The 18,982-nt window shown below is 42.4% G+C and overlaps 1 protein-coding gene and 1 long non-coding RNA gene across 3 annotated transcripts in view; one reads left to right on the top strand and one right to left on the bottom strand.

Moving 5' to 3' along the window:
* Positions 1-11,251, top strand: part of LOC133493069 (uncharacterized) — a 29,351-nt gene extending 18,100 nt beyond the window's left edge. Inside the window, exon 3 of the long non-coding RNA XR_009792838.1 lies at positions 9,986-11,251. This is a non-coding gene — a long non-coding RNA (uncharacterized LOC133493069). The remainder of the gene's footprint in view (positions 1-9,985) is intronic.
* Positions 1-13,169, bottom strand: part of irak1 (interleukin-1 receptor-associated kinase 1) — a 62,757-nt gene extending 49,588 nt beyond the window's left edge. The window contains exons 1-2 of one of the 2 annotated variants that reach the window (XM_061805977.1): positions 12,850-13,169; positions 62-229 (exon numbers count right to left, since the gene is read on the bottom strand). In XM_061805977.1, the coding sequence (XP_061661961.1) occupies positions 62-229; positions 12,850-12,958 (277 nt within the window). In that variant the 5' untranslated portion in view covers positions 12,959-13,169. The remainder of the gene's footprint in view (positions 1-61; positions 230-12,849) is intronic. The other variant, XM_061805967.1, reaches the window with a different exon arrangement.
* Between the last annotated feature and the right edge of the window lie 5,813 nt (positions 13,170-18,982).

Here is an 18,982-nt window from a genome sequence, read left to right as displayed (position 1 = left end):
CAAAATGACATTTAGCAGTGATCATGTGACTGGTTCAGAGGACAGAGGGCAGAAGACGCACAGCTAAGGATCACGTCCCTCGGATGGAGAAGCTGCTGATGCTCCAGCAGGTCCAACAGCTCACCAACGCAACCGTTCCTGTTGGCCCATTGTCTCATGACATAGTCGGTCCGCCTCTCCTTCCTCTCAGCCAATCGCACATTGACTTGATCTCCCAGGACCTCTGAAGCTGAGACAGAAAGTTAAAAAAACAGAAAGTGGATTTCAAAATGGGTAAAAATAGTCAGCTATGGCAGCTTTCACTTTTCTGGGAAGACTTTCGACAAGATGTTCAACTATCTCTGTTCCAGTTCTTCCCCGAGTTGTTCTTCCACATGAATACCAACCATACTATTCCCCACAAGGTTTTGGCCAATTAAAGACCTTTTCACACTGCACTTATTTCAAATTTACCATGATTCAAATAACCTAAATTTGGTAAACTGCCTCTTATTCTGTGATTATTTGTATACAGTACCTCTCAATACACCAATTTGATTTCACGGCTTCATTGTTGTAATTCGCTAAATGCAGCCCTATGGGGGCACAAACCAGTGCAATCTGTAGGCCGGTCCCAAGCCCGGATAAATGCAGAGGGTTGCGTCAGGAAGGGCATCCGGCGTAAAAACTGTGCCAAACAAACATGAGCGTTCATCTAAAGAATCCCATACCGGATCGGTCGTGGCCCGGGTTAACAACGCCAGCCCCCGGCACTGCTAACCTACAGGGCGTCGGTGGAAATTCAGCTACTGTGGGTCGAAGACAAAGAAGAGGAGGAAACCGGATCCAGCGTCAGAAGAAAAAGAGGAATGCACAGAGCCTACAACTGAGTGTAGGGACTTTGAATGTTGGGACTATGACAGGAAAAGCACAGGAGTTGGTTGACATGATGATTAGGAGAAAGGTTGATATTCTGTGCATCCAAGAGAGCAGGTGGAAAGGTAGTAAGGCTAGAAGTTTGGGAGCAGGGTTTAAATTATTCTACCACGGAGTAGATGGGAAGAGAAATGGAGTAGGGGTTATTTTAAAGGAAGAGCTGGCTAAGAATGTCTTGGAGGTAAAAAGAGTATCAGATCGAGTGATGAGACTAAAATTTGAAATTGAGGGTGTTATGTATAATGTGGTTAGCGGCTATGCACCACAGGTAGGATGTGACCTAGAGTTGAAAGAGAAATTCTGGAAGGAACTAGATGAAGTAGTTCTGAGCATCCCAGACAGCGAGAGAGTTGTGATTGGTGCAGATTGTAATGGACATATTGGTAAAGGAAACAGGGGCAATGAAGAAGTGATGGGTAAGTACGGCATCCAGGAAAGGAACTTTGAAGGGCAGATGGTGGTGGACTTTGCAAAAAGGATGGAGATGGCTGTAGTGAACACTTATTTCCAGAAGAGGGAGGAACATATAGTGACCTACAAGAGCGGAGGTAGAACCACGCAGGTAGATTATATTTTGTGCAGACGATGTAATCTGAAGGAGGTTACTGACTGTAAAGTAGTGGTAGGGGAGAGTGTAGCTCGACAGCATAGGATGGTAGTATGTAGGATGATTCTGGTGGTGGGTAGGAAGATTAAGAAGACAAAGGTAGAGCAGAGAACCATGTGGTGGAAGCTGAGAAAGGAAGAATGTCGTGCGGCCTTCCGGAAAGAGGTGAGACAGGCTCTCGATGGACAACCGAAGCTCCCGGAAGACTGGACGACGACAGCCAAGGTGATCAGAGAGACAGGCAGGAGAGTACTTGGTGTGTCATCTGGTAGGAAAGGGGAGAAGGAGACTTGGTGGTGGAACCCCAAAATACAGGGAGTCATACAAGGAAAGAGATTAGCGAAGAAGAAGTGGGATACTGAGAGGACTGAGGAGAGGCGAAAGGAGTACATCGAGATGCGACGTAGGGCAAAGGTAGAGGTGGCAAAGGCTAAACAAGAGGCATATGAAGACATGTACACCAGGTTGGACACGAAAGAAGGAGAAAAGGATCTCTACAGGTTGGCCAGACAGAGGGATAGAGATGGGAAGGATGTGCAGCAGGTAAGGGTGATTAAGGATAGAGATGGAAATGTGTTGACTGGTGCCGGTAGTGTACTAAATAGATGGAAAGAATACTTTGAGAAGTTGATGAATGAAGAAAATGAGAGAGAAGGAAGAGTTGAAGAGGCAAGAGTGAAGGACCAGGAAGTGGAAATGATTACTAAGGGGGAAGTCAGAAAGGCACTACAAAGGATGAAAAATGGAAAGGCAGTTGGTCCTGATGACATACCGGTAGAGGTATGGAAGCAATTTGGAGAGATGGCTGTGGAGTTTTTGACCAACTTATTCAACAGAATACTAGCGGGCGAAAAGATGCCTGAAGAATGGAGGAAAAGTGTTCTAGTTCCCATTTTTAAGAACAAAGGGGATGTTCAGAGCTGTGGGAACTATAGAGGAATAAAGTTGATGAGCCACACAATGAAGTTATGGGAAAGAGTAGTGGAGGCTAGACTCAGGACAGAAGTAAGTATCTGCGAGCAACAGTATGGTTTCATGCCTAGAAAGAGTACCACAGATGCATTATTTGCCTTGAGGATGCTCGTGGAAAAGTACAGAGAAGGTCAGAAGGAGATACATTGTGTCTTTGTGGATCTAGAGAAAGCCTATGACAGAGTACCAAGAGAGGAACTGTGGTACTGCATGCGTAAGTCTGGTGTGGCAGAGAAGTATGTTAAAATAGTACAGGACATGTATGATGGCAGCAGAACAATGGTGAGGTGTGCCTTAGGTGTGACAGAGGAATTTAAGGTGGAGGTGGGACTGCATCAGGGATCAGCTCTGAGCCCCTTCCTGTTTGCAGTGGTAATGGATAGGCTGACAGATGAGGTTAGACTGGAATCCCCTTGGACCATGATGTTCGCAGATGATATTGTCATATGCAGTGAAAGCAGGGAGCACGCAGAGGAACAATTGGAAAGATGGAGACATGCACTGGAAAGGAGAGGAATGAAGATTAGCCGAAGTAAAACAGAATATATGTGCGTGAATGAGAAAAGTAGAGGGGGAAGAGTGAGGCTACAGGGAGAAGAGATAGCGAGGGTGGACGACTTCAAATACTTGGGGTCAACAATACAGAGCAATGGAGAGTGTGGTCAGGAAGTGAAGAAACGGGTCCAAGCAGGTTGGAACAGCTGGCGAAAGGTGTCTGGTGTGTTATGTGACAGAAGAGTGTCTGCTAGGATGAAGGGCAAAGTTTACAAAACAGTGGTGAGGCCGGCCATGATGCACGGATTAGAGACGGTGGCACTGAAGAAACAACAGGAAGCTGAACTGGAGGTGGCAGAAATGAAGATGTTGAGGTTCTCGCTCGGAGTGACCAGGTTGGATAGGATTAGAAATGAGCTCATTAGAGGGACAGCCAAAGCTGGATGTTTTGGAGACAAGATTCGAGAGAGCAGACTTCGATGGTTTGGACGTGTTCAGAGGCGAGAGAGTGAGTATATTGGTAGAAGGATGCTGAGGATGGAGCTCCCAGGCAAAAGGGCGAGAGGAAGACCAAAGAGAAGGTTTATGGATGTGGTGAGGGAAGACATGAGGGCAGTTGGGGTTCGAGAGGAAGATGCAGGAGATAGGCTAAGATGGCAAAAGATGACACGCTGTGGCGACCCCTAACGGGACAAGCCGAAAGGAAAAGAAGAAGAAGAATTGTTGTAATTCGCTGATTTGATGACATAATTGATCGGGTTTGGAAATGACATTTACTCCAAATTTACTGCACGACATCATCTACAGCAGTGCTTCTCATTTATTTTTTGTTACAACCCCCCTCTCTCCGCTGCGACTTTAAACATCATTTGCCTATAAAATTGTTATAGGTGCAGCTCTGGATAACTTATTAATATTAAATAAAACAAAAAATAAATTAGAAATATAGTTCAACTTACAACAAAGAATAACTTCAGTTACATTGTTTTTTAGTCTGTAACAGAAAAGATTTTAAGGACATCAATTTGCCTGGAAAAAAAATCGTTTAAACTGTAAGCATTTTGGACCGACGTATTGTACCATTTGATCATGAAAAATAAAATAAAATCAATAAATAATAACATCCAATTCAGGACAGCAATATTAACTAAGGCAGTGATTTTCAACCACTGTGCCGCGGCACACTTGTGTGCTGTGAGAAATTATCCAATATCACTTTTTTTTTAAAATTAACATTTATTAATAATTTTCTGCAAATAATATGTCATTGTCCAGTGTCCGTGCTGTAAAGGCTGGCAGAGTAATGTAATATTTGTCCATGTGGCAACACGTAGCTGATTGCCTCGTTCCTCCAAAAGAATTTGTGATGCACCTGAGAGGCCGTGGTGACAGTCATGAAGTTTTTAAAAAGGACAACTGCAAACTCCGAACTGGGCGCTGGACAAGATTCTGACCCGGATGAAGGCCCTAGTATGAGTGGTGGGAAAAAGAAAGCAAACCCTGTGAGCTCAAGGCAATATAGTGAAAGCTATCTTTCGTTTGGATTTATTTTCACCGGGGATGAGACGACACCTATTCCGTTATGCCTGGTGTGTGGCGAGAAGCTATCCAACAGCGCCATGGTGCCAAGCAAGCTTAAACGCCATCGCCAAACGACACACCCGTCGCTTCAATACAAGCCGTTAAGACTATTTTGTTTGCCTGCGTGTAAACACAGAGAAACAGGCAACGTTTATTAGAAAAACCACAAAGGTAAATGAGAAAGCGCTCAAAGCTGGTTAACTAGTCGCCGAACTTGTTGCTAAATCAAAAAAGCCGCACACTGTGGCAGAGACATTAATACTACCTGTCTGTAAAGCCATTGTCAACAAGATGCTCGGCCCTGATGCGGTTAAAGACATAGCTAAAGTCCCGCTCTCTGATAACACAATTGCCAGGCATATTGATGACATGTCTACAGACATCGAAAGCCATGTTTTGGAAAAGATACGCATCAGTAGGAAATTTGGGTTGCAAGTTGACGAGTCTACAAATATTAGTGGACATTCTCAGCTCTTGGCCAATGTGCGTTTTGTGGATGGAGATGCCATTAGAGAAAACTTCCTATTTTGCAAGGCACTGCCAGAAAAAACAACTGGAGAGGAAATTTTTCGGGTCACATCGGAATATCTTGACCAGGGAGGACTTGCATGGGAAAACTGCACAAGTGTGTGCACTGATGGAGCTGCAGCCATGGTCGGGCGCACCAAAGGCTTCGTGAGTAGAGTGAAGGAAAGAAACCCAGATCTGATTGTTACGCACTGTTTTTTGCACCGTGAGGCCCTCGTTGCTAAGACTTTATCAGCAGAACTGGTTCCTGTGTTGGACGATGTGCTGCACATAGTGAACTTTGTAAAGACACGACCTCTGAAAAGCTGTATACGGATACGGAGGTCCGATGGTTGTTGCGCGGTAAGGTGCTGACCAATGTGTATGAGCTGAGAGAGGAACTTAAAATGTTTCTGACAAATGAGAGGTCTGATTACTCAAATCTGTTTGCAAGTGATGAGTGGTTCGCAAAGCTGGCATACCTGGCTGATATATTTCATCATCTTAAAACTGAACACAAGGATGCAGGGGCGAAATGAAAACATCCTTACAAGCACAGATAAAATAAATGGATTCCATTTAAATGTGCACCTCTGGCAACAACATGTGCAACGTGCCAACCTGGAGATGTTCCCACTCATAGACAAACGGCGAAGCAACACTGCTGCACAGTCTGAAGTAATAGGTAAACATTTGAAAAGTCTTAAGGAGAAGTTGTCATTTTATTTCTCTTCAGCCTCCACTGAATGCTTTGACTGGGTTAGGGACCCATACAGCTCGGCATCAGTTGTTGGAAAGGACATGACTTTACAAGAGCAGGAGGAACTAACTGAACTGAAACAGGATCATGGTTTAAAACTAAGATTTGCTGATCTTTCTTTGGACAGTTTTTGGTTGACTGCTGCCAAGGGGTTCCCCATTCTGGCCAACAAAGCTATTCTGACATTGCTCCCGTTTTCCACAACATATCTGTGTGAGCTGAGCTTTTCAAGCCTAACTGCTATAAAAACTAAAAACAGAGAGAGACTGAGAGCTGTTGAAGAAGAGCTTCGTGTGTGTCTTTCTTCTATTCCTGCCAGGATATCTGCTTTGTGTTCATCTAAACAGGCCCAGGTTTCACACTGACTGAGTATAAATAAATTGAGAAATTATATTGTAATTAAATATACCATACAGAGTGTCATTTTGTAACATTTTTGGTTAGTGGTGTGCCACAAAATTTTTCCAATGTAAAAAATGTGCCGTGGCTCAAAAAAGGTTGAAAAACACTGAACAAAGGAGCACAATATATAAAACACAAAATTACAAAACAAAAATGAATAATTCTGCTGTGCTATTGGGTTTTTTTTTTGGCACTAAGCAATTTGGTATGCTACCTTGTATGATACTAACAGTTCATGCTGGCTGACTGAAGGAACTTTAACAAGGCGGGATGATTGGTGGTAATATTCCACACATTTTGGCTGAAAAAAAATCCAGCAGTTCATCAGCATGACTCTGGTGTCATGACTTTTAGTGCCACAATAATTTATTTGGCTTCATGTTGTCCGCTGGCATTTTTTCTTCTTTCCTAGTCTCACACTGTAGTCACAGTGAAGTCAAGTGCTACATACGCTTCTTCATATTTCCTCGTCTTAGCTTTCAGTTGACTTTCTTTTGTCTCATTGTCTTTGTTTCTCTTCGCCTTTCTTTTGATCCCTGTTAAAAATTGTTTTTCACGTTGTCTCTTATGGGTTTGTTTTACTGTACTTCACATCGCCTGTTCAGTGCAATAAAAAAACACCTACATGATAGAGCTGATGATGATAATACTCCCTGCGTATGCTGACAATGAGAGGGCCACTGCCTACTACTGTAGTGGATATGCAATTACACTTTATTCTTTATTGAAACCAATTTTAATATATCTCTCTCAGAGACAACCCAATGAAATACAAAATTTAGTTTTTAAATGACAATTCAATTTGTTAAGGCACAAAAAATACAAACCTTTCTGACCCTGTGTTAAATCACAGTCACTGAGTAACCACAAATTTGAAGTGAATTCAGTTTCACAAGCCACACCCAAACCTGATTACAACCACACTTATTGAATCAAGAAAGCACGCAAATAGAAATTTTCCCAGAACATAAAGTGGGCTACAATATCTCAAGAACCAATGCATTATGCCACGATCTAAAGAATTCAAGAAGAAATTGGGGAAAAAAAGTAATTGAATCCATCAGTCTGGAAAAGGTTACAAAGCCATTCCCAAGGCCAAACCACTGTCAGAGCCATTATCCACAAATGGGGAAAACAGGGAACATTAGCAAACCCTCCCAGGAGTGGACGACCAACTAAAATTACTCCAAGAGTGCGACAACGATCCAGTAGGTCACAAAAGAATCTCGAATAAAATCTTAAGACCTGCAGGCATCGGTGACGTCAGTTAAGATCAGTGTTCATGACTGCCATGAGAAAGACACTGGCCAAAAATGGCATCCATGGTAGAGTTCCCAGGTGAAAACCCCTGCTGTCAGCAATGAATACTTTCTACAAAAAAAAAAAAACATTTTTATTGTCCTCAAGATTTTTGGAGAAACGCTGTGTGGACTGACGATATTGAACCCTTTGGAAGGTTTGCGGCCTGTTACATTTAGCGTAAAAATGGCACAGCATTTTATAAAACAAATGTTATGGCAACAGTGAAGCATGGTGTGATGGTCTGGGGCTGCTTTTCTGCCTGCGGACTAAAACAACTTGCTTTGATTGATGGATCAATGAATTATGACGTGTGCCAATCCTGAAGAATATCTGGCCATCAGTCCGTGCCCTCAAACTCAAGTGCTGTTGGATAACGCCGGTTGAGGCTAATCGAAAACATAACAGCAAGAACACTACTGAATAGTTTCAAAAAAAAAAAAAAAAAAAAAAAAAAGTTTTGATGTGGTTAAATCAAAGTCCGGATTTAAAGTCAATTGAGATGCTGTGATGTGACCTGAAACGGCCAGTTTATGCGAGAAAACCTTCCAGTATGGCAAACTAGAAACAATTCTGCATAGTAAAGTAGGACAAAATTCCTCCAGACCGATGTGAAGGTATAATCACGCTTGGTTTGAGTTATTCCTGTCAAGTGTGGGACAACATGTTATTAGGTTCAAGGGGCAATTACATTTTCACAGAAAGTCACAAAGGTTTGTATTTTTTTGTACCTTAATAAATTGACTTGTCTTTTGGAAACTGCATTTTGTATTTCCTTGGGTTGTCTCTGAGTGGTATTAAAACTGGTTTGATGATTTGAAACCGATGTGTGCGATAGATATGCAAAAAAATAAATAAATCAGGAAGGGGGCAAATACTTTTCCACGGCACTATATACAGTTAATAAATAAGTCATTTAAATGGAAATTTCCCCATGTTGTGATTGGTTATTGTTTTTTAAAAATTGCTGATCGATGATCAACCCCAAAAATTGAAATTGATTGTGTAAAGCCTACATGTCATAAGAGTACATCTGTACAGAATGTAAACAAAATGACAACTTATCTGTGAAGCGGGGTTTTCTGGAATGACGGCAACCAAAACAAAACAAAGGAATAAACAGGACATAAGCAACACACTTCGGCTGACATTATCTCCCATTACCTGCAGATGGGACCATCTCGTTGTTGAGAAACAACCTTATGTGTTAGCGTTATGGTGAGTTAAAATTTTCACGCACTCAAGTTTCATTTTCGTGGCGTATCTGTGTCCTATTTTGGCATTTTTAAACGTTATTACAGTGATCAGTCAGAGAGCATTAGGGCTGTAGTCGCCAACGGAGTGAAGTGAGGCAGAGGGGAAAGGAGATGAGATGGTTCAAATTGACAAAGTTTTATCTGTTGAAAAATAACATTCATGAAGTGTTCAATAATTTTGTTATTAATTGGGTGATATCTGTGAACAAAATTCAGACAAAAGTCCTGACCAAAAAAGAAATTGGGCAGATGTTCCCCAAGGGCCAAGCCCAGATTTTTTTGCCCCAATCCCCCTATCACTGGACAGCACAAAATCATATTTGTCATTAAAATATGCCATCTTATCTCAAGACAAATGAATTAAGTGGACTATTCAGTAAAATTGTCCTTTTCCCCACATTATACATATTATAATATAGATATAGAATATACACGAAAATATATCCTAGAATTTCTACACCGTACAGCAAAATATGTTAAAGAAGTTTATCTGTAGTAATTACTATTACGTCGTGTCGTACTAATACACTTGATCAGATTGGTCACTAACTTAGATATAGATCTAGTAATACTAATACTATAATGAGATGCCTTTAATAGTTTGATATATATATATATATATATATATATATATATATATATATATATTCAAGATTCTTCCATTTCCTAATGATTGCTCCAATAGTGGACCTTTTTTCACCGAGCTGCTTGGCAATTTCTCCATAGCCCTTTTCAGCCATGTGGAGTTGGACAATTTTATCTGTAGTGTCCTTGGACAGCTCTTTGGTCTTGGCCATGTTATAAGTTTGAGTCTTACTGATTGTATGGGGCATACAGGTAGGTGTCTTTATGCAGCTAACGACCTCACACAGGTGCATCTGATTCAGGATAATACATGGAGTGGAGGTGGACTTTTAAAGGCAGACTAACAGGTCTTTGAAGGTCAGAATTCTAGTTGATAGGTGTTCAAATACTTATTTGCTGCTGTATCACAAATAAATCGTTTAAAAAAAAAAATAATAATAATAATAATAATAATCATACATTGTGATTTCTGGATTTTTCTTTTTAGATTATCTCTCTCACAGTAGACATGCACCGACAATGACAATTTCAGATCTCTCCATGATTTCTAAGTGGGAGGACTTGCAATATAGCAGGGTGTTCAAATACTTATTTTCTTCACTGTAGGAGGAAACCAGAGTACCCGGAGAAAACCTGCGCGGGCACGGTGAGAACAAGCAAACTTCACACAGGTGGACCCGGGAGTTGAACGCCAGTCATCAGAACTGTGAACCCAATGTTCCAACTAGTTATTCCATTTCGCCAGATTCAAACCACTCCAACATATTTTTCACATTCCTCACTTCACATTTTTACCTACATTCCACATTTTATCATGTTAGAATACTTCCACATTTCTTGACCCATTCAAACCATTCCACTCCGACACATTTCTGACATTTCACTGTTTTCAGCGACATTTCACATTTTACTATGCTAAAATATCCACACTCTCCCTATGCAGCAGTATCACCATGTAGTATGGTGCCTCCACCACCTTCTTACGCAAGAACCTGCAACACACTAAGAGAGCAGCTGAAAAGATCTCTCATAACACCCTGACAGCACTGTGCACATTACCCACTGATTGCAGCTCTTGTTAAATTGGCCAGATTGACCATATCGGTTATATTCTCAATAGTATAAGGCACAATGCACTGTATTTTTCAGACTATACGTAGCATTTTTTTTTCTACAGTTCGGCCAGTGGTGCAACTTATACTCCAGAGCAACTAATGTTAAACTATTAAGTCATTATATCCAGCCATCCATTTTCTGAGCTGCTTCGCCATTATTTTCACAGTAACCACTGCAGGAGGGTGCTCTAGGCCTGTGTATCTGTAGCTGCTACGTCTGTATTTCTGAAAATGCATTTCAAATTAGCAGTAATATATAAAAACAACTGAACAGCACTGAACAAAAATGGCATTGAAGAGAAAATCATATTCTGCAGATTACAAGATGCAAGTAGTGAAATATGCAGCTACACTTATGCAGATGGCTTCTTTAGAGCACAAAGCACTCTGCTTTTGATGTATCAAAAGCATTGGCGAGCCCATCACGCCACAGTTAAAAAATGTTCTCTACCTGTAGAGTTGGCAATGTTGTTTACAAATGACATGGAGGATGAAATTTTCATTGGATTTATTGATTTTGAGTGAAACTGATGGTTTGGTATGACTGTTAGCATATTCTTTATGCTATAGTTATCTGAACTTTTAGGTTACGTTAACATACCAGCAACATTCTCAGTTTGTTGTTTATGGATCATGCAACGTTAGCAACACCGTACATCAATTCATCCTGCTCTGCTTCTATTTTTATTTTAAAATGTGTTCCAAGATGAAATATCTGCTCTTGTGTTGATTGTTATCAAATAAATTTTCCCTCAAAAATGCGACTTATACTCCAGTCTGACAGATGTGTTTTTTCCTTGTTTATTATCCATTTTTGGGTTGTGTGACTTAAACTCTGGAGCGATTTATAGTCCGGAAAATACGGTAAATATTTTAGACAGACCAGTTTATTTATATTTTATTTATTTATTTTAAACTTTTTATTATTAGATTCTAGTATAGTCTATTATAGAACCGTAGGTCTGAGAGGAATGCTGTTTCAGGTGTGTTGTATGTCATGTATGTATAACATCTGACAAAGTTCCTTGAACTTAAATGTTCTGATTATTTGGAAAGAGTCTAAAGGTACTACGTGGCCACTGGTCAGACACAACGTGCACATTTACGCGGTGTTGCTGTTGATAAGCGTGTTCTAGCTCGAAAAAACAGTCAAATACTGTATGCTGCAATAGGCAGCAAGTAATATTCCAGCGCGTCACTTAATTCAAATACAATTCATAACTCTGATTGAGACAAGGTTTTACACGATCAGGATTTTTGGAGGCAATCACCGATCAAAGTTTAATAAAAACAATAACCGATCACAAGATGGAGCAATGTGTCTACTGCCTATCTCCTAAAAATTGTCCAAAAAGTGTGTTGGAAGAATTTGGTCAAACTACTGAATGAATAATTTATTGTTTGTTAACAGCTGTGTCTGAGTAAATTTGTCCATGAAGTGTATTGTCACTATACTACACATCACCAACATCAGGGATGAGAATGACCAATTTGGAAAAACACTGAAAATGTCTGCCTCAGGGGGGTTGTTTCAAAGGGGGTTGCGCATGATTTTTTTTTTTATAAAACACACTGTTAAATGGTCTTCTTCTTTTGGCTTGTCCCGTTAGGGCTCGCCACAGTGTGCCATCTTTTTCCATCGAAGCCTATCTCGTGCATTCTCCTCTCAAACATCCACTGTCCTCCCTCACAACATCAATCAACCTTTTCTTTGCTCTTCCTCTCACTCTTTTGCCTGACAGCTCCATCCTCAGCACCCTGCCGCCTTGGTCTAAAAATAGCTCACCAGTGAATGGACATTGTGATTTCATAACAGTGTAATTGAAATTGTTAACATTTGCAGAGAAATAATGGAAATATTCTTGCATATTGATATTTATGTTTGATATTTAAAATAATTATTGCTGATTATTACTGAGCGGAAAAAATAACATCAGTGTACGAACATATGAATATCACTATTATGAATTACAAATTGTGGTAATTTGGAGAAAATTCATTTCATACGTGTGTGTCAAACTGGCCAATCCAATAAGAAACTCTCAATAAAAAATGATGGGAAAAAAAATACAACAAAAAAATGGCGAACCCTGATCTGTCGGGCTGCACCGTACTAAAAAAAAATATAAATAAAAAACAGCAGCTTTGTCAATAAAAGTAAGAGAGTTTAAAAAAAATGCCTTTAGCTGTATTGACAGATGCAATTTCAAAATGTAGTTTGACCCCCCCCCCCTAAAAAATATTACATTAATATTGCACCAAGTTTTAATGGATGCGTATGAACTAATCACGACTTTCCCAGAATACGAATACAGTACATTTTCCCGTAAAGTTGTATGTCGGGTTCTGGCTCACCGAAGCGGGTCCAAGCCAGGTCAGACAGCCCATCCATGATCCGACAGAACTCCCAGTGGACAGGGGCCGGTAGGTTGTACAAGAAGTGTCTTCTTAAGTCACGAGACATTTTCTGACGGAAACCTCAAATCTGAATTATACGCTTTCTCTCAAAACGGGTAGCTAAAACGCAAAAAAGCTAACTGCCCCGAGCCACATCAGCATAGACGCTTACATCCGGACACCGATCACCAGGACTCATTGGTATTTAAAGGGGCATAGTCGTCAGATTCGACTATCGGCAAATGCTCTGATGGGCTGCTTCCGGATATTTACGATTTACCAGAGCCACCATAAAGAGGAAGCATTACAGGAAGTGTGTCTTACCAAAATAAAAGCTTAAAGCAGATCTCTATTCCATTTTTAATGACCACTATCATTATTATACATATATATCACAATATTAATGTGTCTGGATACCTCAACTTCTTTGATAATAAAACTAAAAAATGGCGTTGGCCCGGTGGATCATCTTTTGAGCGTTGGCTTTACAGTTCTGAGGACACGGGTTCAATCGCGTCCCCGCCTGTGTGGAGGTTGCCTGTTCTCCCCGTGCCTGCATGGGTTTTCTCGGGGCTCTCCGATATCCTCCCACACCGCAAAATTGAATTTGATTTAATTTATTGGACACTCTAAATTGCCCCTATGTGTGATTGTGAGTGTGGCTGTTTGTCTCCATGTGGCCTGCGATTGGCTGATAACCAGTTCACCGTGTACGTCGTCCCCTGCCCGAAGGTTGCTGGGATACGCTTCAGCACTCCCACGATCCTCGTGAGGATAAGCGGCACTGAAAATGGATGGATGGCAACAAGGGTGCAATGAGATACGAGTTTACTTTGATGCGTGACGATGTTTGTGTCTCAAATACTCTTTTCCACATTTAAATGAATTCCAGCGCAATTAATGGGTTCGAACCACCACAAATATCCAAAATCAGCGTGTTTCAATGGTTTTTTTTTTTCGTAAGAAATATTGCACTCAATAATATTGTGCCGAAAAAAACCCAGTTATAACAGGTTAGGGTTGTTGTCCATATTAACTGCAACTATGAAAAATACAAGCATAAAACATAGCTCCTCCTTATGTATCGGCTTTCTTTTTTCTTCATTTGTTGGGTCGACTGGCAATTGGCACACCATATTCATGAAGCATCAATGCGGAGGTATGTCGTGATCATCGCGAATTGATGTTGGCTGGATTTTGTGGTGTGCTGCCGCCTTCTAGCGGTGAAAGTCGACAACTCAAACGTATCTAACATTTTGAATTTTTTTCTGTCCCTTAGCTTCTTCTTGTTCTTTTCCTTTCGGCTTGTCCCGTTAGGGGTCGCCATCGCGTGTCATCTTTTTCCATCTCAGCCTACCTCGTCCATCCTCCTCTCTAACACCTACTGTCCTCATTTCCTCCCTCACAACATCCATCAACCTTTTCGTTGCTCTTCCTCTCGCTCTTTTGCCTGGCAGCTCCATCCTCAGCACCCTTCTACCAATATACTCACTCTCTCGTCTCTGAACATGTCCAAACCATCCAACTTTTGCTGTTCCTCGAATGAGCTCATTTCTAATTCTATCCAATCTGCTCACTCCAAGCGAGAACCTCAGCATCTTCATTTCTGCTACCTCCAGTTCTGCTTCCTGTTATTTCTTTAGTGCCAGTGTCTCTAATCCGTACATCATGAGCATAAGCCTCACCGCTGTTTTATAAACTTTGCCCTTCATCCTAGCGGAGACTCTTCTGTCACGTAGAACACCAGACACCTTCTGCCACTAAGACACCAATCTTGAATTTGTCCCTTGCTCATTTCTTTCTTTTCTGGGTGGCACGGTGGGAAAGCAGTAGAGCGTTGGCCTCACAGTTCTGCGGACTGGGGTTCAATTCCCGGTCCCTCCTGTGTGGGGTTTGCATGGTCTCCCCATGCCAGCGTGGGTTTTCTCTGGGCACTCCCGTTCCTCCCGCATCCCAAAAATATGACACTTTTATTGGACACTCTTAATTGCCCCGAGGTGTGATTGTGAGTGTGACTGTTGTCTCACTCCATGTCCACTGTGATTGGCTGGTAACCAGTTCAGGGTGTACCCTGCCTCCTGCTCGATGACAGCTGGGATGGCTGCAGCACTTCTGTCACCCTCATGAGGATAAGCGGCTCAGAAAATGGATGGATGGATGGATGGATGGATGGATGGATGGAAACCAGAGTGCCCGGATAAGACCCATGCAGGCACGGGGTTAACTTGCAAACTCCACAAAGCCGGAGCCGAGAATTCAACCCCGTTGTGAGGCCAACACTGTAACGGGTTGTACCGGCCTGCTCCAACATTTCACATTTTTCTTTGTTATAATCCCCACATTCCACTCAATTCTATCTTGTTCTCCACCCTTCCACATTTGTTGACCAATTCAAGCCATTCCAACAAAAATAGTTTTCACATTCCCCACATTCCACATTTTAACACACATTTCACATTTTAGCATGTTAAAATACCCACATTGGACAACATTCCACTCAGTTCCACCTAAAACGTTTGATAAGTGCAGTCTATTTCCCATTTACCTTTTGTTCACTCCTGCTTCCACATTTTTTGGCCCATTCAAATGATATTTAAAAAAAAAAAGCCACATTCCTCCATGATCCAACTTCCTCATGTTTTACACATGAAAATCCCCACCTTATTTTCGACATTAAGACTAATTAATCATACATTTTCCCTCCTCCTTCTACATTTCATGACCGATTCGAACCATTAAAACAAAAGATTTTCCACATTCCCTAAATTCCCACATTACACATATTGCAGTTTTCACCCAGATTTCACAATTTCTCACTTTAAAATACACATATTTTCCTCACATTAAGACAAATTCTATAATTTCCCTCCCTTTTCTCACCTTTCAAATCACTCCAAATTCAAAGTATTTTAGACATTACCCAAATTCCACATTTCCATGTTAAAATACTCAATTTTTTTCCCACATTAAGACAAATTCTACATTCCCCTCCTTCTTCCACCTTTTTGACTGATTCAAACCATTCCAAAAACTAAATACAGAAGTTCCAACATTCATACATTTTCAAAATTCCAAATTTTTCCACCTTAAAATTCCTACATTTTACCCAAATTAATACATTGCCCCTCCTCAAGCCACCACCTTATTGTGGTGGAGAGGTTTGTGTGTCCCGATGATCCTAGGAGCTAAGATGTCTGGGGCTTCACGCCCCTGGTATGGTCACTCGTGGAAAAAAAGGTCATAGGTCAGGGACCAGACAAAGTACGACTCCAAAACCTCTATGACAAGTGCAAATGTTGAATCTTGGTTTCCATTGCCCAGACGCGGGTCACCAGGGTCCCCCTGTGAAGCCAGGGCTGGAGGTGGGGCTCAGCTGGGCACAGCCCGAAAGGGTAACATGGGCCCCCCTTCCCATGGACTCACCACCTGTGAAAGGGGCCATAGGAGTTGATTGCGATGTGTGCTGGGTGGTGGGCAAACACGGAGACCTTGGCGATTCAATCCCCAGCTACAGAAACTAGCTCTAGGGACATGGAATGTCACCTCTTTGGCAGTGAAGGAGCCCGAGTTGGTGCGTGAGGTCGAGAAGTTCCAACTAGATAGAGTTGGACTCGCCTCTACGCACCGCTTGGGCTCTGGTAACACTCTTCTTGAGAGGGGTTGGACTCTGTTCCACTCTGGAGTTGCCCAAGGTAAGAGATGCCGAGCAGGTGTGGGTATACTTATTGCCTTCCGGCTGAGAGGGTAGGCTCCCTCCGCCTTCAGGTCAGGGGATGGTTCCTGACTGTTGTTTGTGCCTATGCACCAAACAGGAGTTCGCAGTACCCACGTTATTTGGAGTCCTTCGAGGGAATGCTGAAGAGTGCTCCCTCTGGGGACTCCATCATTCTGCTGGGGACTAAAATGCCCATGTGGGCAATGACAGTGAGACCTGGGAGGGTGTTATTGGGAAGAATGGCCCCCTGATCAGAACCCGAGTGGTGTTCTGTTACCGGTCTTCTGTGCTCATCACGGATTGACGAACACCATGTTCAGGCATAAGGGTGTCAACATGTGCACCTGGCACCAGGACACCCAAGGTCACAGTTCGATGATCAACTTTGTAGTCGTGTCATCGGACATGTGACCACATGTCTTGGACACTTGGGTGAAGAGAGGGCCGGAGCTGTCAACTGATCACCACCTAGTGATGAGTTGTCTCCGACGCTAGGGGAAGATGCCGGTCAACCTGGCAGGGCCAAACATATTGTGAGGGTTTGTTGGGAACGGCTGTCAAATTCCCCTATCAGAAGAAATTTCAACTCCCATCTCAGAAAAAACTTTGCTCATGTTCCGGGAAAGGTGGGGGACATTGAGTCTGAGTGGAGGATGTTCCAGGCCTCCATTTCTGAGGCGACCAACTGGAGCTGTGGCCGTAAGGTGGTCAGTGCCCGTAATGGACACCAACAGTGAGTGATGCCGTCAAGCTTAAGGAGTCCTATCGTGCATTTCTGGCCAGTAGAACTCCCGAGGCCACTGATAGGTACCGGCTGGGCAAGCGGAATGCAGCTTCGGTGGTCAATGAGGCAAAAACCCGGGCGTGGGAGGAGTTCGGTGAGGTCATGGACAACGACTTCAAGACAGCTTCAAGGAAATTCTGGTCCACTATCCGGCGTCTCAGGAGGGAAAAACAGTCAACGTGGATGAGTCCCCCAGCCTCACCTGCTGTGTCCCGCCCGTCAGGAAGTTGTAGATTCACTGGCAGATAGCAGGCGAGATGCTGAGCTCAAGAAGCATGGAGGAGAGGAGTTCAGTGATGATGGTGTTAAACGCAGAGCTGAAGTCCACGAACAGGATCCTCAGATAGGTTCCCTCCTTGTCGAGATGTTCAAGGATGAAGTGCAGACCCATGCTGACGGCATCATCCATAGACCAGTTACCTCGATAGGTAAACAGCAGTGTGTCCAGCTGGGGACCTGAGATGGTCTTGATGTGATCCAGCACAAGGCGTTCTATGGACTTCATGACCACAGATGTCAAGGCAATAGGCCTGTAGTCATTAAGACCTGAGGTTGCTCCTTTTTTGTGACCGGTATGATGGTGTAGCGTTTGAAGGAGGTTGGTACTTACTACAGTTCTCGAGAGCGTTTGAAGATCTTTCTGAAAACAGGAGTAAGTTGGTCTGCATAGACTTTGAAGCAGGATGGGGTCACAAGTTCTGTTGATCTTAAGTTGTTTGAAGATCTGTATCACATCATGTTCATGGATCTTAAACAGTGGAGTTGGAGATGTTGAAGTGGATGGCCATGCGGCTTGATGGGTGTGTGGAGCGAAAGTGTCCTTTTGAAATCCACAGTAAAAGCTGTTTAGGTCATTGGCTATCCCACTATTATTGTCTCCTGGGGGGGGGGGGTAATTGCATGTAATTAGTGAGCGATTGTAATCCGTGCCAGATTGATTTGGAGTTTTTAGCGCCAAGATGTTTTTCCAGTTTTGCTGTACAATCTCTCTTTGCAATCTCAATTGACCCCTCCGTGGATGTTGCGCAATCCGCGTCACTGACCAATCAGAGGCCAGAGATCTTCATAATCTCGGACTCAAATCTCAGACAACGCTGGCTGGATGGTCCAGTATAGCTTCTGTTGGCGTTTTATCACGTATTTGGGTTCTTTAATAATAGATATGGTTAAGAGGTGTAGTCACAGACTTTATAATAGTGATGACAGGTATCCTGAAAGGCTAGTTGGTGGAGTTCAATTCGTACCCTTTCCAAAACCGAAGACCCAGTACGAAAAATGTCTTTGATGGATCAAACTTTGTGTAAGACCGCATTGTCAACTGAATCCATCTAAAATCAACCGGAACAGAAGACCGAGTACGAAAAATGTCTTTGATGGATAAAACTTTGAGGTAGACCGCATGATCAACTGAATCCATCAACTGGAACAGATATGTTAGCACGAAGGTATGCTCTGTATTTGATTTTCAATACGTGTCTCATATAAATGAATTAGCAGTTCTTCGCTTGCATAACATAGCTACGTGTGAATGATTGTCACACTTGATCTGTGTTGAGCGATATTTTGTGATGATCTGACTGCACAAACGTGTC

The sequence above is a fragment of the Syngnathoides biaculeatus genome, chromosome 2, assembly GCF_019802595.1.
Source record: "Syngnathoides biaculeatus isolate LvHL_M chromosome 2, ASM1980259v1, whole genome shotgun sequence".
NCBI classification, from domain to species: Eukaryota; Metazoa; Chordata; class Actinopteri; order Syngnathiformes; family Syngnathidae; genus Syngnathoides; species Syngnathoides biaculeatus.
Note: the sequence above shows the minus strand (reverse complement) of the source record. Positions and strands in the feature narration are given on the sequence as shown.